General features: G+C 49.9%; 1 protein-coding gene and 1 pseudogene across 1 annotated transcript; one reads left to right on the forward strand and one right to left on the reverse strand.

Annotated features, from left to right (window-relative positions):
• Positions 1-7,665: 7,665 nt before the first annotated feature.
• On the forward strand, positions 7,666-9,912 carry LOC142426219 (homeobox protein NANOG-like; annotated as a pseudogene).
• A 12,760-nt stretch (positions 9,913-22,672) lies between these two features.
• Positions 22,673-24,802, reverse strand: VRTN (vertebrae development associated). Its single transcript, XM_075532160.1, has one exon. It carries the CDS (start codon positions 24,800-24,802, stop codon positions 22,673-22,675), a length of 2,130 nt encoding a protein of 709 aa, XP_075388275.1.
• Positions 24,803-25,856: the final 1,054 nt, after the last annotated feature.

The following is a 25,856-nucleotide window of genomic DNA, read 5'->3' on the forward strand; positions in this document are numbered from 1 at the left end:
AGGTCGGTCAGGAAGCGCCCCGCTGCCATGGCATTGAAGGACACTGGAAAGACACCTGTGGAACCAGAGGTGGCCATTCACCAGATTAGAATTACTCTAACCAGAAAGTGTGCGCTGACTTGATCAGACCAGTTAGGCTGCCTACCAAGACTCTGAGAATTACAACCAGGACAGTGGGGACGGTTCTAAGACCGGAATCGATTCCAGATGAGAATACACACGCGTCTCGTGGATTCACACAGCCCTTCTGACATCATTAAGCCGATCACTTCCATCAGTGTCGAGCCTGGAGTAGAGGTTGAAGTCCCCATTGCACATGCTCAAATCAGCTATTTTAATAAATTGATTCATCTCTTGGTAAAAAAAGAAAAAGAAACGATGACTGGTACCCACTCAGAGATGAGGGATGAGGCCTTGCAGCACAGGGGCAGCTCTTGGCGCCGCCCTCCTTGCCTGTCATACTGCCCTGACACCCTGCAAAGCAAGTGATCTCTGTCTTGCAAAGGGGAGCTTGGAGGAGGTACCTGATGGTCCCCTCTGAGACTGCCTGCTCAGGGGCCATCCATTCCTGCTTTTCCATCTGGGCTGGAAGAGACAGAGACAGCATCCGGGGTTTAAGGCTCGGTGACTGCTCTCACTCTTCCTTTCTTGCACAGGCAGGGTGTTCCTCCGGGTGGACCAGAGAAACAAATCTAGGGAGACTCTAATATGTATAAGAAAGAGCTTTACATCACTGAGCACTTGTATATTAAGAAAACATCCCAGTCCAGATCAAGTCCATATGTCTGATATGAGCTCATATGTCCAACATCAATCTATAACGTCTTCAGATTCACAGAACACATGCAATGATAGTGAATGCAGGAAGATCACAGGCCAGTGGGTGGAAAGTCTTGTGGATCCAGTGGCGGTGGGAGGATCTCAGAGCTGGCATGGGTCTTCATGTGGCTCCTCCAGCTCCAGGGCGCTGGCTCCATCAGTACAGCATAGCTCCATGTGGCTTGTCAACAGGGATGTGTAGCAGAGAGTGTGTGTGTATCTGGCCTCCAGTGAGCCATTTATCTCCTTCGCATCTCCAAATGAGGTCATCAAGCTGCGACCTGATTGACAGGCTAGACTCCACCCTTCCAAAAGTTGACACCAGATTATGGAACTGCCACAACCAAGTGTCTGTGTTGTGTGCTCAGTCATTTCATTCAGGCCTTGGCTCACATATCCTCACATCTTAGGGGCCTCCCCACCCCAATCCTTTATCCGCTCTCTCTCTCTTCATCGCTCGCTTACTGGCAGACATTTTATTGCTTGTGTACTTGCCAGTCTTTCCATTTGAACACAAACTCCATGAGCAAGAGTCGCTTGGGTCTTATTCATGGAAGAATCTCCCGTGCTTAGAGCAGACTCCACCATATGGGAGGTTCTCGGGAAAGAGCTGTTCCGTGGATGAGAAGTGAGCTCTCACTGCACCTGCTGGCACCAGCCCTGTGGTCCCTGGACTGCACCCTAAGGGCATGGTTTACACTTTGAAATGGTGAAAGCGGTCCCTAAGGGAGCCCTCGTGAGGTAGTGGTTACCAGTTGGGCTGCTAACTGCAAGGTCTGCAGTTCAACACCACCAGTCGCACTGGGGGAGAAAGACAGGACTTTCTATACCATGGTAGAGTCACAGTTCTACATTCCCTCTAGGGTCCTTTGAGTCACAATCAATTCGACGACAATGAATTTGATTTGGTTTTTTAAAGGTTGTTAAGGGAGAATGAGAGTCCATGAGCTATGTTTAAAAGCTTTTCCAACCGGATCCACACTTCACACCATACACAGAAATCAATTCAGAATGGATTAAGGGTGTAAACTAAAGCCTAAAATTCTTAGAAAAACAACTAAGGCCAATGCTGTCATGCTTAGCTTTCAACAATGGATTATCTAATATAATAATGAAAACAGACAAAATTTTAAAAAGGAAAAAAAGTCCAAGTAAAACTAAAAAAAAACCGACAAAATAAATATATAGAACCTCATAAAAATGTTATTCGTCAAAAGGCTTTACCCTCCCCCACCCCCCACAAAAAAAAATAGAGAGAAAAAAAAAGTAACCGACTAGGAGAATATCTCTGGAAACCATGTATCCAACAAGAATTTAATAAACTGGGGTGGGGGGAGGAGCTGATACCAAGGGCTCAATAGAAAGTAAATTGTCTAGAAAAGAATGACGGCAACATTATACAAATATGCTTGAGACAATTGATGTATGGATTGTCATAAGAGTTATAAGAGCCCTTAATAAAGCAATCTTTTAATATAAAAAAGGATTTAATAACCAAAAAAGATATAAAACTTGAACAAATTAACAAAAGAAAGACAAATAACCCACACATCAAATTAGGTATCCCACCCCTGGGAGTAAAACCACAGGGGAAGAATGCACACCCTCCAGAAGAATCAACTATCGGAGATACAAAGCGCAGCATTTGACCGCACAAAAGGCCAGAGGAGTTCAGGAAGGAGGCGGATGGCAAGAGGAAACAGGGGAGACGTGGGATCCGTGCTGCTACATTGCAAGGATTGCAAGCAATGACATGGAACAAAAAGAGTGGGGACTGATGAACCGAAGACTGGTTGGATCTATGACCTGTCGTCCAATTAACAATAAAAAGTTGAAAAAGAAACTCAAAGACTCAAAATGAGACTTTCGAACAAAGGTTTGCTGTAGCGCCAGTCACACCAGCCAAGACGTGGAAACACCCTACGTGCCCTTCCAGCAATGACTGCAGAAGCCCAGGGCGCTGCCTACAAACCATGACGACTGTTGAGCCAGTGGAGAAACGAAGTCTTGATACACGCACTGGAAGGCGCGTGGAGACGTTACACTGATGAAAATAAGTCCGCACCTGCAGGATGGATGTGGCATGGCCTCACTCCTCTAGGGGGACAAACGTATGGAGACCACACATGCACCATACCAAGCATATGTTGGCTACCAGGGGCGGGGGAGGGGGATGTGGGTATTCACTGAAGGAGAGGTAGGGATGTGTATATATATATATAGCCTATTGTTGCCATTGCTGTCAGTAAGTTGCGTACCCCTAAAAAGTTGAATCTGGGGAAAAAATGGGTTTACCAAATTTCGAGAAGATCATGTCTCTGACTACAATGTGTTTGGTAGAGAAAGACTGATGGAAATACGGAGAGCATAGCAAGAGAGATGCTTGCTGGGAAAGAGGATGGGAGGCCCCAGTCATGAGGCCAGCCCCACAAACACCACCTACCCCTGCAGACAGCCTCCTGCTGTGTACATGATCCCTTCACCCTGCACCTTCACCTGCAGCGTCTCCGACCATGAAAGTCCTGTTTGCTAGAGCCCAGAATCCCGAATACAGTGCAGGGATCTGCTCTTACAGCCCTGCAAGGAGCCGTGGTGGCAGAGCGGTTATTCACTGGGCTGGGAACCACAAGGTCAGCAGTTCAAAGCCATCAGTCACTCAGAGGGAGAAAGAGGAGGCTTTCCAACTCCCTGAAAATGTTACCATCTCCGAAGCCCACGGGGCCTGTTCTAGCCTGTCCAGGAAGGTCCCTGCGAGTTGGACTCCCTTCGATGGCGGGAGTTTGAGATCTTGTCTACGTGTGTGAGTCATTCCAGAGGCCCTGTCGGGGTGGCACTGCCCACTTTGTGAAGCACTGCACTAACCTCCGAAACAAAATCCACTACCTGATTCCGAGACGGCACTCAAGGAGGGCTGAATAAGAAACATACGTACCTGTTCTGATTTAACCTTCAAATTCGGCTTAAAGACACAGTTAGGAATGGATCTTATTTGTGACCCGGGCACTGCCTGTTTTCTAACGGGGGACCCCAAACCAGTGACGCCACTACAATCGATTCCGGCATGTGGCTTCAGTTTCATCATCTGTAAAACGTCCCTGCTACATTTCACACGCACATTCATGACAGCCCTTGACTGCTGTGAATCATTTGTTTTCTTGCCAGTCTCTTCCCTAACCTACTGTGAGCGCCTCAAGGCCAGAGACCTGGGCTGCTCATCTGGGCCCCCCTGTGGCTAGCACATGCCCAGCAGACTGCGGGAGCTCCGAAAGCATTGTGTAATAAACACGGTTGAATTTGAATGCTCTCTCCAGCTCAGAGGGAGGCCTAGAAGCATAGTTGGTTACACATTGGGCTACTAGTCACAAGGTCAGCAGTTTAAACTCACCAGCTAGCTGCTCCTACGGAGACAGGCAGGCTTTCTGCTCCCATGAAGATTGACAGCCTCAGAAACCACAGGAAGAGGTTCTGCTCCATCCTACTGGGAACCCATGAGTCGGAATTGACATAGGATGGTTGTGTGGGTTCCAGCTCAGCGCTTCTCCAGGTCAAAGACAACAAGCCACGCACTGCCCTGGACTCTTCCGGACTCCACAGAACTCCAGGGACACCCACTTCCAGGGATCCCTGCTCAGAGATACTTACCCATTGCGCAAAGATGTGGGTTCCCAGAGTCCCGCATTGCGTCACGGTAGCAGTAAGAGACTGGAAACACTTTTCAAAAAGCTAACCATAGAATTGCCTGTCGTTGGGTGCTGACTCTGGGTGACAAGAAGCTGCCTTAGAGGGCTTTCTTGGTTGGACTCTTTCCTGAAGTTGGTCACCAGATCTTTCTCCCATGAGTGGCTAGATGGGCTTGAACTGCCAACCTTTTGTTTAATAGCCAAGCACTTACTCGTTGCACAACAGGGCTCCCTACCCAAACCCACTGCCATCGAGTCTATTCCGACTCACAGAAAACCTACAGTGGAGGGTCTTGAGGACAGAGTATAGCTGCTCTCCCTAGCATGTCCAAGGCTGTATACATATGTACAGAAGCAAACAGCCTCATCTTTGTCCGGAGGAACGACGGGCGGGTTTGAACTACCAACCTTGCCATTGTGAGTCCAATACATAACCCACATGTCACTAAGGCTCCTCCCAAGCTTTATTTCAAAACTCCTTGCCATCGAGTTAATTTCAACTCATAGCAACCCTATAGGACAGAGTAGAACTACCCCTATGGGTTGCCTAGACTATACATCTTTACAGGAGTAGAAAGCCTCTTATTTTGATCGAGGAGCAGTTTTGAACTGCTGACCTTGCAATTAGCAGCCGAACTTATAACCCACTACACCACAAGGCTCCATCCAACCCACAAGGCTCCATCCATTCCACTCCTAGGCGTCTACCCAAAATAACTGACAACAGGAATGCAAACAGAAACCTGTCCACCAATGTCCTGCTGCCCTATTCACAATAGTCAAGGTGGAACCGCCAGCATGCCTGCCAGCAGACAGATGAGAAGATAAAATGTGATCTCAACATACCCTGGACTCCTCGGGCATAAAGAGAGAAGAAACAGCGCTAAGTGAAATAAGTTCATCACCAATAGATAGACAGAACATGAATTATCTAGAATAGGTCCATGTATAAGACCAAACTCCGCTCACGGTTACTTGGGGTGGGAGGAGGAGTCACTGCTTGAGGGCCACTGAGCCTCTGTTCAGGGGGTTGGGCTAACGTGGAGGTGGAGTGTGGTGAGGGTCACACAGTAGGAAGACAGTAACTAATGTCACTGAATTACGCATGTCAAAATGCTGGCATGACCATTTTTTTTGTTATGTTTAGACTTTAGCCCAATAAATAACTAAAAGGTCAGGAAGCACCGAAGTGCCCACCCACAGAGAGCGGGCACCTCCATCTCATGAAGTGCCACGCAGACTCTCAAAAGCATGAGGTAGGCGTAGACATACTCACAGGATAGGATTTCCAGACGGCTGGCCTCTGAGTCTGTACCCAATACTCTCTGTGGGTCATGGTGTTCAAGAGGGGCTTCATCATCATCAAAGTACTATTCTTTTGACATGCAAACCATCCGCTTAGAGTGTTAATAAGATCTGTCTTGGAAGAAGTAAGGCCAGAGTGCTCCTTCAAGACAAGGATGGCGAGCCTTCGTCTCATGTCGTATGTGCTTTGGACATGTTGTCTGGAGAGACCAGGCCCTGGAAAGGGACATCATCCATCGTGCTTGGTAGAGGGCAGGGGCAGCGACAGAGAGGAAAGGCCCCGGGGAGATGCACTGGCACAGTGGCTGCAACAATGGGCTCAAGGACGGGACTGTATGCCAGGGCGGTGCAGGACAGGGCAGTGTTTCGTTCCGTTACTCAGAAGATCACGATGGGCCAGTGCAGACTTCATGTCACCTGGCACCAAACAACAGGATATCTTATGTTCTTTTTGTGAGGGAGTGTGACGTTTTTGAAGTCGGAGAGCGCACCTCAGTTTGGACCAGCCACTTCTCCAGGGCTCCACCCCCTAGTCACCCGTAGCTGGTGGTTATTGTTTGCGACCGCGCCATCGACGATAACAAGAGTTGCTCCCCAGAAGAGGTTTTGGGGAGCTGAAAATCAGGAGGGGAAAAGTGACTTTTACTGCAAAGACTTATGTTCAGTGTGACCCTTTTATTCCCCCGCGTGCGCAGACTGCCTATGTTTTAAGACAGTTTTACAGACCAGGAGAAAAGGCAGAGAGGCAGTCTTGGAAGGAGGAGGAGAGTCCGGATCTCCAAGGGTAATGTTGAGAAGGTCAAGAGAGGGGAACGTCTCAGGAAAAGAGGAGGAGGTGGAGGAGGCGGTCCCCTGATGTGACTTCAGATGTGGCACCTGGGACACCACTCATCATACGTCGCTCAGCAGTGACATTTGAAAGCTGCTTCTGGAGGGGGAAGGGCTGGAACAAGACAGGAGCTCACTCCCTGCTCCCTGCGGCATTGAGCGCTAACATCAGCCACTCCAAACACCCATTGTCTTTTCCCTCCTGCTCTTGCCAAGCCAGAAGGAGCCTGGTGGCGAAGAGAGTAAGGCACCAGGTGGCCAACTGGAAGGTGGGGGGCTGGACCTCATCAGCTGCTCCGCTCCCATAAAGATGGCCAGGGAGAGTGCTCAGGACCTGTGAGAAAGGCAGGTAGGGAACCAGACCATGCCAGGCCTTCGAAGCCATTTTCTTTGTAACCTCCCATTCTGGAATCACTTTAGACCTCCAGAAAAGAGGACAAAGAATTCCTGTATTGCCCTCATGCCACTTCCCTTAGGTGGTCAGCCCACACGGAACAATGACCAAACATGGACGCGTTGTTGATGAAACGCCCGTGCTTCTTAGAATTTCACCAGAGCTTCCTTGGCTGTCCTTCTGCCCTTCCCAGGCCATGGTGAGCACTTCTTTCCTTATATGAGGCTGACCCTTGAAGGGCACCACCACACCCCTCTGAGACGGACTACAGCTGCTCCGGGTTTCCAAGGCTGTGAATGTCTATAGGAGGACAAAGCACCATCTTCTCCCTCGGAGGGATGGGTGGTTTCAAACGCCGACCCTGCAGTGGGTCCCCCACCTCTAACCCACTGCGCCACCAGGACGCCTCACTTCGAGAGTCCGGCACAGTGAGCGTGTAGAAGGGTCTCAGGTTGGCCTTCTTGGATGTGTTCTCCTGATTAGACCAGGATTACTCATCTTCTAAGAATGTACACAATTGGAGACTCCAAAATCTTTCTCCCCCTGCCCTCCTGGGATCGGGCTGTTTGCTTCCCGCTGCTACACAATTGAGGGCTTTGATTTTGTTGTTCATTTTGGGGGGGTTTTTTCCTCAGCAAAATGAGTGTGGATGTAGCTTCTCCCCAAAGCCTTCTTGAAGCTTCCAATTGTAGAAACTCTCTGCCAGTAACTACCAGTTTGGGGGCTAAAGAAGATTATACATCCTTGCAAATGTCGTCTGCCAAGGCTCCCTGCTCAGAGACAGCCGAGTCTCTGCGTCCTTCCTCCGTGGACCTGCTTCTGCAGAAGAGCCCGGACTCTTCCACCAGTCCGAAAGCCCAACTGCCCACCTCTGCCGAGAAGGACCCAGCGAGGCAGGAGAAGAGCCCGGGCCAGGGCAAGAGGCAGAAGGTGCGAACTGTGTTCTCACAGATGCAGCTGTGCACACTTAAGGACTGCTTTCAGAAACAGAAGTACCTCAGCCTCCAGCAGATGCAAGAGCTTTCCGAAGTCCTGAATCTGAGTTACAAACAGGTGAAGACCTGGTTCCAGAACCAGAGGATGAAATGTAAGCGGTGGCAGAAAACCACCAACTGGTCCAAGAATAACCATGATGTGACTCAGGTCTCTGCACCTACAGAATACCTGGACGTCTGTGCTTCCTACCACCAAGGATGCCTTCCTTCTGGAAGCCTTCCCACGTGGAGCAACCAGAGCTGGAACAGCCAGGCCTGGAACAACCAGAGTTGGAACAGCCAGACCTGGAACAACCAGGGTTGGAATAGTTAGGCTTGGAACAACCAGAGCTGGAATAGCCAGGCCTGGAACAACCAGAGTTGGAAGAGCCAGGCCTGGAACAACCAGGGTTGGAATAGTCAGGCTTGGAGCAACCAGAGCTGGAACAGCCAGGCCTGGAACAACCAGAGTTGGAACAGCCAGACCTGGAACAACCAGGGTTGGAATAGTTAGGCTTGGAACAACCAGAGCTGGAATAGCCAGGCCTGGAACAACCAGAGTTGGAAGAGCCAGGCCTGGAACAACCAGGGTTGGAATAGTCAGGCTTGGAGCAACCAGAGTTGGAACAGCCAGGCCTGGAACAACCAGAGTTGGAAGAGCCAGGCCTGGAACAACCAGGGTTGGAATAGTCAGGCTTGGAGCAACCAGAGCTGGAACAGCCAGGCCTGGAACAACCAGAGTTGGAACAGCCAGGCCTGGAACAACCAGAGTTGGAACAGCCAGGCTTGGAGCAACCAGAGTTGGAACAGCCAGGCCTGGAACAACCAGAGTTGGAACAGCCAGACCTGGAACAACCAGGGTTGGAATAGTTAGGCTTGGAACAACCAGAGCTGGAATAGCCAGGCCTGGAACAACCAGAGTTGGAAGAGCCAGGCCTGGAACAACCAGGGTTGGAATAGTCAGGCTTGGAGCAACCAGAGCTGGAACAGCCAGGCCTGGAACAACCAGAGTTGGAACAGCCAGACCTGGAACAACCAGGGTTGGAATAGTTAGGCTTGGAACAACCAGAGCTGGAATAGCCAGGCCTGGAACAACCAGAGTTGGAAGAGCCAGGCCTGGAACAACCAGGGTTGGAATAGTCAGGCTTGGAGCAACCAGAGCTGGAACAGCCAGGCCTGGAACAACCAGAGTTGGAACAGCCAGACCTGGAACAACCAGGGTTGGAATAGTTAGGCTTGGAACAACCAGAGCTGGAATAGCCAGGCCTGGAACAACCAGAGTTGGAAGAGCCAGGCCTGGAACAACCAGGGTTGGAATAGTCAGGCTTGGAGCAACCAGAGTTGGAACAGCCAGGCCTGGAACAACCAGAGTTGGAAGAGCCAGGCCTGGAACAACCAGGGTTGGAATAGTCAGGCTTGGAGCAACCAGAGCTGGAACAGCCAGGCCTGGAACAACCAGAGTTGGAACAGCCAGGCCTGGAACAACCAGAGTTGGAACAGCCAGGCTTGGAGCAACCAGAGTTGGAACAGCCAGGCCTGGAACAACCAGAGTTGGAACAGCCAGACCTGGAACAACCACGGTTGGAATAGTCAAGCTTGGAGCAACCAGAGTTGGAACAGCCAGGCCTGGAACAACCAGGGTTGGAATAATCAGGCTTGGAGCAACCAGACCTGGAACAGCAGTAACCAGACGTGGAACAGCAGCCAGATGTGGTGTACCCAAGCCTGGAATAACCAGGCCTGGAACAGTCCAGCCTGGAACAACACATTCCAGAACTGTGGAGAGGACTTCCTACTGCCCCAGGTCCAGCAAGCTTCTCTCTGTGATCTGGAAGCCGTACAAACGTTAGATTTCTTTTTAAATGAGTCCATAAGCATACAATCTGCAGATTGTATGAACACAGACATTTAGCCCCATGCCCATCCGGGCAGTGAACGCGTGACTTCCTTTTTTGTAGGACTTCTTGCTTTAGAACGCCCTTGCCTTGACAACCTGGTTTTCCTTGTTCCTACTGTATAGAGGGGCGGGGAGGGGGCTTGGGGAACAGGGTGAAGATTGTGGTTTCTATTTAACCAAAGATTCGATAATATGATGGTTTACCTTGATTACTCTGCACAGCATGATAAGCCATGTCCCTGCCTATAAATAACTATATAGAACACTGCCTTGAATGTTGTTAGGCTCTAGCCTCAATAACAGAACCTAAAAGTAGAACGATGTGTGGTGAAGGGTTGTTTGTAGTGTATAGGACGTGGGATTCTTACCAGACAATTTAGGGGTGGGGGAAGGTTAAGTCATAATGCGCTTCTTTGATTTCCTCGACCCTTCTGCTCTGTTTTAATTATAAACCCTAGCTTGTTTCTTCTTTGTATTTCGCTGCATCATGGTAACAACAGTACCAACATCACTGGATGACTTACAAATATTGGTGCACACAAATAAAACGAATATCCACTTTTCCATTAAAAAAAAGGATTTTACACAATTTATGTATCTTATCACTCGTGATGTTGACCTCCATCACTTGATGTTGTCGATGGCTGCTGGGTTAAACCATTAAGCCAGACTCACTGCCATTGAGTTGATTCTGACTCACGACGAACTGCCCCTGTGGCTTTCTGAGACTCTTTTTTTAAAAAAATCATTTTATTGGGAGCCCTTACAGAGATTGTAACCATCCGTAACTCAATTAGACCAAGCACAATTGTCCAATTGCTGCCACCATCGGTTTCAAAACATTTTCTTTCTTCTTGAACTTCTTGTTATCACCTCCTCTTTATCCCCTTCCTCCCCCAGCCTACCTCCCAGGAACCCTTTATATATATATATATATATATATATATATATATATATATATATATATATATATATATATATATATATATATATATATATATATATATTTGGCCATATCTTACATCATCTAATGCATCTGTTCACCTACAATTCTGTTATTCGTTCGAGACTATAACTCTTTACAGGAGTAGAAAGCCCACCGGCTGGGTTCCTGCACTGTAAATGCACTAATTTGATCTCTTTCCTAAGGAAGACAAGGATGACATTGGAGTCTTCTAAGCAAGGGAAATGGTGTGCTTAGAGCTGTTTTTCAAAGATGCCTCCCTGCTGCGAATGAAGAAGAGCTCGGTCGGTCCAGAAAGGAGGAGGGAAGATGAGTTTAAGGGCATATTGCAAACTAGGTGAGCAATGGGAAAGCTGGAGAGAAGTAGGCGGATTCTAGAAATAGTTAGAAGGCAAAATAGATTAGGAGATAGATAGATAGATAGATAGATAGATAGATAGATAGATAGATAGATAGATAGATAGATGTCTATACATCTGGCTCATGCTGACCAGACATACAGTGGAACAAAGGTTGGCTAGGCCTGTCGTGCTTGTGATTAACGTTTGGGTCCATTGTGGTGCTTGTGCCAAGTCATCTCCATGGGGTCTCCCTTGCCCTCACGCGTCTACGACTTCTCCAAACTTGGTGTCCTCCTTTAAGCAACTAATCCCTCTTGGCGTAGTGGTTACATGTTGACCTGCTAACGGCAAGGCTGGCCGTGTGAAACCATCAGCCCCTCCACAGGGGAGAGGTGAGGTTCTCTACTCCCGTCAAGAGCTGGGAACGCACAGGGGCAGCTCTGCCTTGTCCTGTAGGGTTGCTGAGTCGGCATTGACTTGATACCGCTGAGTGAGATCTTGAATGGTGCGTCCAGGGAGTCCTGGGGATGGGGTGGGTTACACATTGGCTGTTAACCACAAGGGCAGTGATTCATACTCCCCAGAGGCTCTACGGGAGCAGCTCTACTCTGCCCTGTAGGGTCACTAAGAGTAGAGATCGATTCTCCAGCAGTGTTTTAGCGTTGTTTTGAATGAGATGTCCAAAGCAAGCACGTTGGACAGTATTCGGGTGATCTGTCAACTCTTCACTGGCTCATTTTGGAAGTAAATCACAGGGTCTGGAAGCTCCACTGAAACCTGTCCTCCACAGTGACCGCGATGGGATTTGAAAGGACTGATGGTGTAGTTTCTCACCCCACAGCAGCTCCCAGAACAACAGACAGACAGGTGGTGGGCCAAGATCAGAGGGCAGGTTAAATAAGACCATGCCAAGATTCCAAGATACCTGGTCTGCAGGGGGGCCTGGGCAAGGCTGGTTTTCAAAGCCTGCAGATGGTGGCTCTAAGCCGACCATGCCCAGGCCACGCCATGCGCCAGCTGGGACACAGATAAAGTCACTCTGATAAAACAAGCTCAGGTTGCTCAGTGTGTCTCTGGACACATAAGATGAAGATGGAGTTAGGTTAACAGAGGGTCACCTGCTATCCCCCCACAGCCCAGAAGAGCTAACCACAGCTCCTGGCCAGGAGGGAAGAGAAAACTCTGGAATGTCCCACCCCCGCCCCCAACCCCCAGAGGGAAGAAAAGGGGACATCACAGGAATCTGTAATCAATCTGTAAACAAGCCGCCTTGTTTACTGGAACCTCCTAGCCCTTCTAGGCTCCAATCCAGCCTCTTCCAGTGGCAGTGTACTGGATTTTATCCTTTAACATTAATAGAGGGGTACTCAGGTTGATCACGCACAATCTCATTTAGCTTATTGTAAAGTAGTCATGACGAGGAGGCACACAACTAAGAACCCACACTATTCACTTGGAACCAGAGGATAAAATGCACCATTGCAATTACAGTGTTAGTAAACTTAGAGTGCTGACCTTCAGACTCCAGGGACGACCTTTAACCAGGAGAGTCCCAAGGAAGCCCGAACCGAACCGTAGCTTGAACCCTGCAGAGGCATCTGGCAGTTCTTTTGGCCCGTGGCGGTGGCAGAGCCTCGCAGGCTCCTGGTCTTCAGAGAGAGGGAGAGAGAGTCAGAGAGACTATAGAAAGACCCCTGGCCACTGCCTCTCTGAGAGAGTGAGCAGAAATGCTGGGCTTATAGGTGAAATTGCCACCTATTGGGGTCAGTGTGATGTCCAAGACGAGCAGGTTAGGATTTTCCTCCCAGGTTAGAGATGAGATCTCTTTACAGAGTTGAAGAGCAAGGACATCACCTTGAGGACTGAGGGGTGCTGACCTTCAGTCATCTCCTATGATGTGAAAGTCGGCCGATGAATAAGGAAGACCAAAGAAGGATTGATGCCTTTGAATTACGGGGCTGGCAAAGAATATTGAAATTACCACGGACTGCTAAAACCAAGCAAACAAATTTGTCTTGGAAGAACTACAGCCAGAATGTTCCTTAGAAGGGAGGATGGAGAGGCTGTATCACATACTTGAACGCATTAACAGGAGAAAGCGGGCCCTGGAAAGGGCATTACGCTTGGTGAAGTCCAAGGGCAGCAAAGGAGAGGTGGGCCCTTAGCACGATGAAGGGACCCAGTGGCTGCAACAGTGGACTCAAGCATGACTTGAAATGCCAAAGGCCTATTACAGATATATTTATAAATTTTTGAAAAAATTAATTCAAATTTCATAAAAAATTCCTAACCTACACCCCCCACCTCCACACACAGTATATATATATATATATATATATATATATATATATATATATATATGTATATATAATCTGGGTAAGGTGATTATACCAAAATCCTGCTTGCTTCCCAGGTCCCTTTCAACTTGGGACTGAAGTCACCTGTCGGACCCACAGCAGAGAGGCTCAGGAAGCACCCAAGACCCCCATGAGTCCTGGGGGTGCCTTGAAATAGTCGTCCACAGGAGAACAAGCCCTCCATGCTTACCCCAAGGCAAAGACGACAAAGTAGTGAGAGACAGGGGTAGGGGGGCGCAGAGGGGGGTGGGGGGTGGGGTGAGCAGGACAATAGCTAGACGTGAAAACAGAACCAGCATCGAAAGCATAAGAACAGGGACACGTGGTGACAAACGGAACGTGTGTCACGAACAATATGAATAGAAGTTGTTCGAGGGGCACCTAATGTGCTGTGCAAACTCACCAAAAAACACGATTACCAACCACACACACACAAAATCTTGCCCTCACAGGGTCTTGCCCAGCCCCAGGCCTCGCCTCCGTGGGCTTCTCTGCTGGCAGCATCCTTCCCTCCCCCGCAACAGAGGCAGGCTCGCCCCGTGGGGCTCACAGAGCCCTGTCTCAGTTTCTGCTCAGAGCACATTCTCACTCTCTGGCTGGAAAAAAGCTGACTTTAGAAGCCAGAGTCTTATTGTAGAATCTGACTGTTTCTTCCTAGCAAAGCATCTTTGCAAAAAGTTCCTGTCTTTATAGCTAGGAAAATAAATTAAGAATATCATCTAAAATTCTAAATGAGGATCTAAAATTTCAAAGTAGAGCTCTTGGAGCCCCTGAGAAATCTCAGACCTGGGATTCAGAACCAGTTATGCAAGAGCCCTGGTGATGTAGTGGTTACACATTGGGCTGCAATCCACAGGGTCAGCAGTTCAAAACCACCTGCCACTCCTCCTGGGGCGATTTCTATTCCTGTAAACAGCCTCAGAAACTCAGATCTAGCCTGTCCTATACCGGGTCACTATGAGTCAGCATCAACTCAATGGCAATGGGTTTGGGTTTTTTATGCGGTTAATTGTAGCCCTGATAGCACAGTGGGTTACACATTGAGTTACTGACCTCGGAGGTTAGCAGTTTGAAACCACCAGCTGTTCCAGCGGTGAAAGATGAGGCTTTTTACTTCCACAATGAGTTATAATCTTACTATCCCACCCTACAGGGACGCTATAATTCAGAATTGACTCAATGGCAGTGAGTTGAGTTGGATGCAGTTTAGTTATAAACATCTCCAGGTGAAAGAGGTTCCTAACCTGCCTCTCTCTGACCCCCAGGCCTCAACAAAACATGGAGGGAGTGAATGTATGAAGTAGCAAATATCCCAAAGATACCCCGTGAGACCAGCAGACTCCACAGCCATCAGGACTGGGCCTGGACACTGCAGTGCAGCCTTGTGTTCCCCCTCAATCCCTGACCCCCAATTCAGACTTCAGTGACTTCAACAGAGAACACTGGAAATGAACTTGGTTGATCGCAAAGCTGCCACAGCACAGAAAATAGAAGGGAGGGACCCAGATCCCGGGGCTGCCCATCACTCCTCTGGTCCCCAACACCCCCTCCTCCCCTGCCGCCCTTTGCCCTCCCAGCAAGTCTTCTCAAGCGGAGGGTGGTACACATAGCTGCCCAGACTGCTCCTGCTGCCTCCTTCCAACTCTCCATCCCCTCAGTTCTCTCTGCCTGGCAGGGAGGTAAGTGGATTTCATGCTATTTTCAAAGTCGTTTTCCATGGAAATTTTTGTAAATTGTTAAACCTACTTTCTGCTGCTTCTCATCTCTGAAAGCATCCCGCCCCCCTCCTCTTCCCTGAGAGAAACCAGCAACTGGAACATTTAGAAGCCTGCTAGTGGCACCCTAGAGGCCCCTCGGGGTGTCCCAAGAGGCGCTGGGGAAGGGAAACTCACCAGACAGCCTCACTGAGCTTTGCTTTTTTAATTCCAGCCCCATCCTAACATCTGCCTTGTGCCAGTCTCCCTGTTCAACTTCCCGTCTTGTGAGAACCAGCAAGCAGGTGGGAAGGGACCGGGGGATTTCCAAGAGGTCCCCAGTCAGTCTACACTCAGAGAAGAGTTGACCTTCAGAAGTTACAGGTCAGGAGGGGTCAGGCAAAGCTTGCATGGCCTTCCTGAAGACCCCATGCACCCCTTTGTACACTCTGCTGCCACACCACAGTAGTCCTTTGCAAGGACAAGAGTGGAGGCCAAATGTCCCTGTAAGGGCTCAGCATATCGGTTGCCAGGTAGGAGACCCTTATCCCTGCCGAGCCCTTGTGAGCAAGGCTGACCAGAGATGCCAACCAAGTCCACAGGGAAGCAGCACACTAGCCTGGGTGGTCCAAGGATGATAAGTAATAAAATCCAAATCTGAAGGAGGGAATGGTTAACGGAGCTTAAAATTGTGAACACCCAGTTTGTGGAAGGCTATGGATGACCATGGGAGCCCCAAGTCCATCTATAGTGTCCACACGTGGATGAAGCCGCCAGTGAATTCCGTCTGACCACGGATCAGGGCATGAATAACCTTGCTATCAGCAAAGTCTAGTGGTTTGGGTTTTTGGGTTTGGGTTTTTTTGTTATGTTTTTGTTTATGAAATCCCAGATAGGTAAAACTATAGAGACAGAGACTGCACTGAGGATATTTGGGGTGGTATGGCAAGGGAAGTTGGGAGGTGATGGTTTGCTGATAACAATGAGTTCAAGAAAATGCTCTAAAATGTATTTGTGGAGATGATAGTAAAACTCTTGATTATGATTGAACTATTGAATTGTATAGTATGTGAATTAGATGCCAATAAAACTGTTTAAATGCGGCTGTCTAGTCAACTCTGACTCAGAGTGATCCTATCCGGCTAAGCAGATTGCCCTATAGATAGGGTTTCCAAGTCTGAGATTTCCTTTTTTTAAATCAAAACAGACTGTAGGTACATAAGTAAATGCGGTAAAGAAAGTTGATGGTGCCCGGCGATCAAAAGATATAGCATCTGGGGTCTTAAAGGATTGAAGATAAACAAGCGACCATCTAGCTCAGAAGCAACAAAGCCCACATGGAAGCACACCAGCCTGTGGGATCATGAGGTGTTGATGGGATCAGGTACTAGGCATCTAAGACCTAGAACAAAACCATACCCAAGGTGAATGGGGGAGGGGGGCATCGAGTAGAAACCCAATGCCCATCTGTAGACAATTGGACATCCCCCTACAGAGGGGTCACAGGGAAGAAATGAGCCAGTCAGGATGCAGTATAGCACCGATGAAACACACAACTTTCCTCTAGTTCTTTGGTGCTGCCTTCCCCCCCCCCCACTATCATGATCTCAGTTCTACATTAACAAATCAGATTAGACCAGAGCATGCACACTGCTACAGACAAGAGCCTGCAACACGGGGAATCCAGGATAGATAAACCCCCCAGGGCCAACAATGAGAGTAGAGATGCCAGGATTAGGGGATGGTGGGGGGGAAAAGGAGAACCGATCACAAGGATCAACCTATAACCCCCTCCCAGGGGGACAAACAACGGAAAAGTGGGTGAGGGGCAACGGAGGATGATGTAATATATGAACATAATAATCTATAATTTATCAAGGGTTCATGAGGGAGGGCAGGGGGACAAATGGAGAGCTGATATCAGGGGCTCAAGTGGGAAGAGAATGCTTTGAAAATGATGATGGCGGCCTATGTGCAAATGTGCCTGACACTCTGGATGAACGTAGGCATTGTGATAAGAGATGTAAGAGCCCCCAATAAAAGTAATGATAATAATTAAAAGACTCTGCCATATCTTTCTTCCACGGAGCAACTTGGCGCTAACAACTGGGCTGCCAGGACTCCCGGCAAGTCCTGGGCCATCTGCCCAGTAGTGCCTGTTGAGCCCATTGCTGCAGCCTGTGTCGGTCCATCTCACCAAGGGTCTTCCTCTTTTTATCTGACCCTCTACTTCTCCAGACTGGCCCCGCCTGATCACAAGTCCAAAGTGCATGAGACGACAGCATATCAATGTCCCCTCTCCTAAGGAGCATTCTGGCTGTAGTTCTTCCAAGATGGATGTGTTTGTTCTTCTGGCAGTCTACGGTCCATTCATTGTTCTTCACCAACACCATTCGCTAAAGGGATGGATTCTTCTACGGTTTTCCTTATTCCTTGTCCAGTTTCTATGCCAATTGAAACTGCCATGGCCCGGGTGAGGCACCCCCTAGCCCTCCAAGTGACATATTTTTCTCTTTGGTTTTAAAGAGGTTGTTTGGCCGATTTGCCTAAGGCGATGTGTTGTTTGGCTTCCGGTGCCCATTCTACAGGGAGAATTGGTACATTGAAGCCCATTCAGAAGAGGATGTGAACTGAGGGACACTGCAGCTGCCTGACATCTTGGCTGAAAGGAGATAACACCAAGATGTTGACTTGTGGTTCATTGACTCTGATAAGGCACTGGGCCACGTAGCTAGGTGGTAGCTGTGGATAGCATTATTGCGTCTGTCTGCTGAGCAAATCATCTGAGACACCAGACTCCATGAGGAACGCAGCATCAGGAAAGGAGGCGCATTAACGACCTGCAATGTGCAGATGACTCGGACTGGTTGCTGAAAGCCAAGAGTGGCTAAGGAAGATTGAAAAGAGCCTTCAGTATGTATTACAAGTCAATGTAAAGAAAACAAAACTCCTCATGACTGGACCGATAGACAACATCAAGATAAACACAGGAAAGACTGACGTGGTCAAGGATTTCATTTTACTTGGATCCATAATCAAAATCCATGTAAGCAGCAGCCAAGCAATCAGAGCATTGTACTGGGCGAATCTGCAGCCAAAGACCTCTTTAAAGTTTAAGGAAGAAAAAAACAAAACACGTCACCCTAAGGACTAAGGTGCACTTAATATAGGCCATATTTCCAACAGCTTTGCATGTGTGGCAGTCACAATCTCCTGTCAACTTGCAAAGGGGTGGAGTCTAGCCTGTCAATCAGGTCACAGCTTGATGGCCTCCTTTGGAGGCGTGACAGAGATAACTCACTGGAGGCCAGAGACACTTGCTCCTTGTGAGACATTCCTGCTGACAAGCCACATGGAGCTACAGTGATGCAGCCAGAGCCCAGGAACTGGAGGAGCCACATGGAGACCCACGCCAGTGCTGAGATGCTTCCACTGTCCACAAGACTTTCCACCCACTAGCCTGTGATCTTCCTGCATTCAGCATCATTGGATGGCTGCATGAATCTAAAGAATTTATGGACTAGTATCAGACATATATGCTAATATTAAACATATGGACTTGATCTGAACTGGGATATTTTCTCAATATACAATTACTCTTTGATAGAAAGCTTTTAAAAATATATTAAATACTTTTATTGGGGGTTCTTACATCTCTGATCACAATCCATACACTATCTGCACATGTTGCCACCATCATTTTCAAAGCATTTTCTTTCTACTTGAGCCCTTGGTATCAGCTCCTCATTTTTCCCCACTCCCCCCCACCCTCCCTCATGAACCTTTGATAATTTGTAATTATACTTTTTCTTATACACATGAGTGTCTATGAATTTTGTTTCTCTAGTCTACCTGGACTAACAACATGCATGTAAAGGCCTGTGACTAAGAATAAAATCAAAGAATTGATGCATCTGAATTATTGAAGGTCCTGTAGACTACCAAAAGATTGGACAAATCAGTCTTAAAAGCAGAGCCACAATACTCCTTATTCTGCAAGGACGGCGAGATTCCATCTCATGTACTTTGGACATATCAAACAGGACTGGTACTTGAAAGACATCAGGCTTGTATGGGGGGCCAGTAAAAAACAGGAAGACTCTCTGTGAGACAAAGGGACGCAGTAGCTACAACAATGGGCTAACACATAGTAGCGATTGTGAGGATGGCACTGGACCAGAAAGCTGGAAGCACCAACATAGTGGCTCCTGTCTACAAAGTGGTCCTGGCAGTGCCATGGGTTAAGGGTTGGACCTGCTCCCCAAAAGGTCAGCAGCCAGTCTGAGAGGGAAAGATGAGGCAGTCTGCGTCTGTCCAGATTTACTGCCTGGAAACCTGAGGGCGCAATTCTACCCTGTCCTATAGAGTAACTGTGAATTAGAATGAATTCAATGGCCGTGGGTGGTAGTGTGAGCAAAGCGAATGACTGAATGCTGCCGAAATCCTCGAAAGATCAGTAAAGGTCAGTAGGGGGTAAGCCCAGCCTGGCATTGGAGGGATTGAGGTGTTGGTGTACCAACCAGGAGGGGCAGTGGGCTCAGGACTCAAGAGCCACCAGCAGTGCCCTGAGGTCAAATGTTGGAATCCAGAAAACCTGTTGGAAACACCTGTACCTGAGGAACCACCTCATACACCGGGGTAGCCAGGGTGATCTGCCTACACCCTTGAGAGGGAAACACCGAAGTAAGCTTTTTCTAATTATTTATGTTCCACTCAATTGTGTCTGAGAGTAAAGCTTTTCATTTATTTTTAGAACCAGTTGTCACATCTGAGCAGTGTTGAAAGACTATGCAAAGTTAGCCTCACACCACACATTGTTCGTTTCCCTTGCATTCTTTCTACATCTGCAAACAAGTCAGGATTTGGTGTAAGAAAGAAAGGGAGGAAAAAAATCTCAATATGTCATCTTCAGAATCAGCCCAAAGTGTTCTTAGCAAATGTGATCAGGGCTTCAGCATCAGCCCCTGCTTTTCTGAGATTATAGAGGAAGCAGCTTTTCTACACAAGAAAACTTTAATCAGATTTATAAAATCATTTCCCAATAAATAAATGTTGGCATATCATTTTATCTTCGTTTTCCCAACCAAAGCCCTATGGGCTCAGGGGTCAGTGTTTTGCCACCTGCCAAAAGAGCCTTTGCTCCTGGGACAGGACAGGGCTGTCTGTAACCTTGAGGGTGACCTTGGGCAAGTCTCCTTGGGTATCAGCTTCCTCCCTAATAAACAGGAATTAGGTTCCCAGTGGCTCAAACTGGAGACCACACTTAACCATGTACAAGATACTATAACAGACATTACTGCACCCCCATTTTACAGATGTAAAAGAGAGGTACCTTATCTGTGTGTATATGCAAGGTCTCTCCAATATCTCAGGTTGGAATCAGGTTTGGAAGGGGTCCTGAAATCCACTCTCAATTTATTGAGTTCATTAGGGACCCAACATGGGATCAAATGGTTCTTAGAGCCCCTCTGAGTGCCCGAGTAGCATAATGGTTATGCATTTGACTGCCAACTGCAAGGTCAGTAGTTCAAGGCCTTCGGAGCTCTGAGGAAGAAAGCTGGAACTATCTACTCCTATTTATAGTCTCAGAAACTCACAGGGGCAGTTCTATGGCAGTGAGTCTTGAAGGAGTGAGACACTGTAGCATCAGAAGACTGACTTTGGTCTGAGAACACAAAGGGGGCAACAGAACACAAAGCTTCACCTGGGTGGTCCTCAGGAGGTTGGCTGGTACCAAGGGTGAGGACCAGCCTGAAAGAGGCTTCTCTCTTGCTGCACTAGACTGACACCTGCTGGTTATAGGTGGAAACAGAACCATTAAGCCAAATAGAACATCCTTATCAAATCCCTCAGGAGCCCTGGGGACATGGTGGTTACTCTATGGGCTTCTGACTGCAAGATTAGCACTTCAAAGCCATCAAGGGTCCTGCAGAAGATGGGGGCTTTCTGCTCCCATTAAAGAGTTCTGGTCTCAGAAACGTTACCTTGTCATACAGGGTGGACTGTTACCTTGTCATACAGGGTGGATTTGAGTCGGCATTGATTAAATTGATTAAATGGCAGTTTTTGTTTTAGAATCCCTTCAGCAAAGGTTATGAAGTCTCATAAGTCAGGCGACAATGGTTGGAATTGACCACACCATGCCTTGTGCTGCGGCTTCCCTGTAGAGCAGGGTCCACACCCTGCCTGATCGAGCTCAGTGCAGGCAGGTAGGCAGGCAGGCAGGCAGGCAGGCAGACAGCAATCATCTGGCAATCTGGTTCGTGCCAGGGTGCTGGAAGAGCAGGTAGGGACAAAGGTCAGTCTGGCTGGGAGGGCAGTGTGTCCCATGTGGGAAAATGAGCCAGAAGTACACCAGACTCAGGTGGGTCTCATTAGAATCTAGAAAGCCCAGTGATAAGTTTGAGTGGGTGCCAGCCCAAGCCTCTGAGCACACCTGAAATGCTAGGTTTCTCTAATCAAGGCAGCCCCTAGGCACGCTGCTGGCTAGAAGCACTTTTAGACAACTCTAAGCAGAGTCCCCAGGGAATCTCTCACCATCCCCCAAATCCTGGGGTGCTGATGGAGAAATGAGTCCTTTTGATCCCATTAAACCCCCAGGAAATGTAGGAGCGAGCTGTGACATCTTAGCAAAACAAACACCAGAGGCCCAGGCTTGGTGGTGGGGCATGACTTTATTGTTTCAGGCTTCCAACTTAACTCACACAATTCAAGGTCAAGTGTCCTTGCCCCCTGCTGGCTTTTGTGGGGGTCCCTTCTCTGAGAAAGGGTACAGGCCAGCAGAAAGCCAGAGTCCCTCCCCATTAGCCAGCCAGGCTGCAGAGACCTGAGGGGTTTTCTCCCCCCAAACATGACCTGGTTCTCCTTGCACTAGCCTTCCCCTAGACCATGTCCTCCGCCAGTCCGTGAGCTGCCCTTACAGTCACCAGATTCTTCCTGTACATTCTTGCTTCTGCTCAAGCGGAGTCTGCCCCACTTGGCAATCCCAATGCTCCTCTGGAAAATACCGGAGTGAACAGGGTGCCGATCCCCCAAAGGAACGGAGGGCATCTATTCTGCATGAAAGACGGCCACACCATAATACTCCTTATACCCCACAAAAAGCAGAGCAGTTTCAGCTCACCACCCCCACCCCCTAACCCCCGCCAGCACACACACACAACTGCCAACACCAGCCAGGGGGCCCAGCCAGTCCACTGAAGGGAAAACAAAATGTCAAAATGATATAAAATTCAAATTACTGTAAACCAACTAAAGAAAACATCCCTAGTCCCCAAACGGGACCCTGTGGCCGATTTCTAGCTCTCTCTTCCCAGAGCCAGGAAACAACATAAATCCTGTGGGAGCCAGCTCGAAGGGCATCCTGGCCGGGGCGCCATGTCCCTGCCGGCCAGCCCCATGAAGTCTCCCCAGCACCGGTCAGCCATCGACCAGCGTGAGGCCGTCATAGAGGGCCCGCTTCCACATGTAGTAGGTGGAGCGGGCAGTGAAGGGGAAGAGGGCGCTGAACTCCTTGTAGGAGGGGAAGCTCTTGGACTGGAAGCGCTTCTGCAGGAACAGCTTGGCCTGGGCCTTGAACTTCGTGGTGGTGATCATGTCCATCACGAGCACCTGGCCGTCGCCTGACGGGATACGACAGCTGGAGGAGGACCCACCATGGGGTGGACCGTGGACCACCGCCCTCTCTTGGGAAGGCCCTCCCAGCACTTTGCGGGGAACCTCTCTTGGAGAGGGTCCTGCCTGTAGGCCCTCCTCTGCAGGCGACGTTGCAGCCTCTGCCCGCCAGCTAGCTTCCTTCTCGGGCTTCCCCTTAGCCTCCGATGGCCCTCCTTTGCCCAGGGCAGGGACCTCCCGCAGGAATTTGGAAAGGCTTCGGGGCCAGGTGGGGGCAAGGCTCTTCCAAGCCCAAAAGGTGGACGGTGACAGACTCGGGTAGCGGAGGCGGAAGCGGCAGAAAGGGAGCCCGCTCTGCACCAGCTTGCGGGCAGCCCGGCGCAGACGCCTCTGCCAGCGGGACCGGGGGGCCCTCGGGGACAGCCCCGGGGGCAGGTGTTTCCGCGGTACAGGTGTTTCCACCCCACCTGTGTCTTCCGTGGCTCCCTCTTCCACCTCGCCCTGCTTCCCCAGGGACGGAGGCTCTTCCCAGATAGAGTCTGTTGGCAGGGGCCCTGGTGCCGCGAGAGCCTGAGCCGGCTTGAAGTTGGGGTTCCTGCGGAGGGCCTTGCGGCGCCAGTTGTAGTAGGTGGACCGTGAGATGCCCGGGAACCTGCGCTTGAAGCAGCGATAGGGCACCAGCGTGTTCAGAGAGATGCAGTGCTCCAGGTAGAGCTTGGCTCTCTGCATGAAGACCACCCCCCCGGGGCTCGCGGCCGGCGGCGGGGGGCAGCCCAGCTCCTGTGCCCGCTGCAGCTCCTCCGCAGCAGCTTCCTCCAGCTGCTCCCTAGAGGGCGGAGCCTGGCAGGCGCCCATGCCCTCACCCGCGCCCGTGCCCGTGCCCAGCAGTTCGTTCTTCCAGGCGTAGTAGGTGGAGCGGGAGATGTCCGGGAAACGCTGCAGAAATTGCTGCAGAGGCACGACCCCCCCGCGGTGGAAGCTGTCCTGCAGGAAGTGCTTGGCCGAGAAGCGGGTGGCCACCTTCAGCCGGTGCTCCTGCGACTGTCGCCGCCAGCGGTAAAAGGTGCTCTTGGTGACATTGTAGCGCTCACAGAGGTGCGAGTAGCTAAGGCCCGGCTCGCGGTTCAGCAGCTCCAGCGTCTTGGCCGGAGGTGGCAGTGTGGCGCCCGGGACCAGGCTGGTGGCACTCTCGGCCTCCACCTCCTCCATCCCCACCACGGGGGCAAAGTACTGGTGGCGGAAGAGGTGACTGGTGAGCGGTTGGCCCGCCCACATGATGTGCAGCGTGGAGGGCATGTGGTCGCAGCGGCGTGGTCGAATGACCCGGTTGAAGTAGGGCCGGATCTTGAGGTTGCGCATGGGATAAATGGAGTAGATGTTGCGCTGCAGGACGGAGGCGAGTGCGTACAAGTGCCACACGTTGGAGAAGCTGCTAGGGAAGCAGGTGGCCTTGACGTCCGCGTCGAAGATGGCCTCGAGCGTGGCCGACGGCAAGCTGGTCATCTCGGGGGACTCCTCGGAGCACAGGGAGTAGCGTACGGCCTGCAGCATCACCTTGGAATCAATCATGCCTTGGAGGTAGTACTGCCGGTGCAGCAGCATCTCCACCACCGTGCGCGCGCGCAGCTCCAGGCTGAGCCCCGCGTCGCCCCACAGCAGCATGCTGGCTGCCTCGAAGAGCAGGCTGCCTTCGCCCTTGCACGCCAGCGGCAGCATGTTCCGCGGGGCATCCTCCGGGTACAGGCTCAGGGCCACGGAGTCCACCTCTAGGACCTGCGGGCTGGGGCCCCCCTCTCGGCCCTCGAGAAGGGTGAAGGAAGACAAGACCTGCTTGGCCTCGATGGCGGTACCCACGAGCCCTTCCAGGCCCTCGGATTCCACCGCTTCCTGAAGCTCCTGCAGCACACGCAGCACCAGTTGGTCCCGCGAAGTCATCCTGCCGGGGCCACAAGGTTAGAAGTCAGAGGTCAGAGCAAAGATCCCCAGTGTAGGTGGCCGGATCCTCAAAGCCCCTTCTCCCTAACTGTCTATCCTGAGAGTTCCTAGGAGACCCTAACCAGGTTCACCCTCCAGCGTGTTTAATCCGTCACCATGATGAAGCAGGGATGGTCTCTCAGGCTGGCTATGCCGCCTGGCTCAGACATTCATTTGGTTGCCTTGGGCAAGTTTATTTAACCTCTCTGATTTCTTGCCTGCAAAATGGAGACAATAATTAGGATCGACTTTACTGGGCTGGATTAAAAAGAGTTGGGGGGGAGGGCAGCCAGACAATTTGATGCCTTTGAACTATGGTGCCGGCAAAGAATTCACTTCAGAGGACAGCACTGAAGCTAAACCTCAGGGAGAGCGACATGTCTGATCAGAGCACACAGGAGCAACTCAAGGGGGAGGAAGAGAGATTGTAGTAAATCCTGGCCCACCAAACCTTGAGGACGGTATTCCTGCTCAGAGCAGCCAATGCTGAGGACCATATGGCCATCCCCACTAGCAGACAGGACAGCCCTCACTGACCCATAGCCTTACAGGGGACAACACTGGAGACACATTGTGGGAATTGCACCGGATCTGACCCTACCACACCAAGACAAAAACACTAAGGGTGTGCAACAGAATAGCAAGGGGAGCAGAGCAAGGAAGTCCCAAGGGAATATCAACAATAGACTTTGGGGTCAGGGTGTGGCACCCATCAGACTCTACCGGAATATACTCCTAAAGGTCAACAAACCTTGAACTAGTTACCAGCTTTTCTTTTTGTCATCATTGGGTTTTTGTTGTTGTTGCTTTGTTTTGCTCTGTCTTGTTTTTGTGCATATTATTATCTCTGCAGGTCTAGCTAGATAAGATCTAGAGGAGAAACCAACATGGGCAAGGGGGGTATGGGAGTAAAGGAAGTGGTGTTAAAAACCCAGGGATAAGGGAACAAGTGACCCAAAATTAGTGGTGAGGAGGATGTAAGAGGCCTGGGTAGGGCTTAATCAAGGGCAATGTA

Source organism: Tenrec ecaudatus, chromosome 14, assembly GCF_050624435.1.
Source record: "Tenrec ecaudatus isolate mTenEca1 chromosome 14, mTenEca1.hap1, whole genome shotgun sequence".
In the NCBI taxonomy this organism is placed as follows: Eukaryota; Metazoa; Chordata; class Mammalia; order Afrosoricida; family Tenrecidae; genus Tenrec; species Tenrec ecaudatus.

Excerpts from the sequence above, each read along its gene's own strand:
- VRTN (XM_075532160.1), bottom strand. The coding sequence starts at position 24,802 with ATGACTTCGCGGGACCAACTGGTGCTGCGTGTGCTGCAGGAGCTTCAG.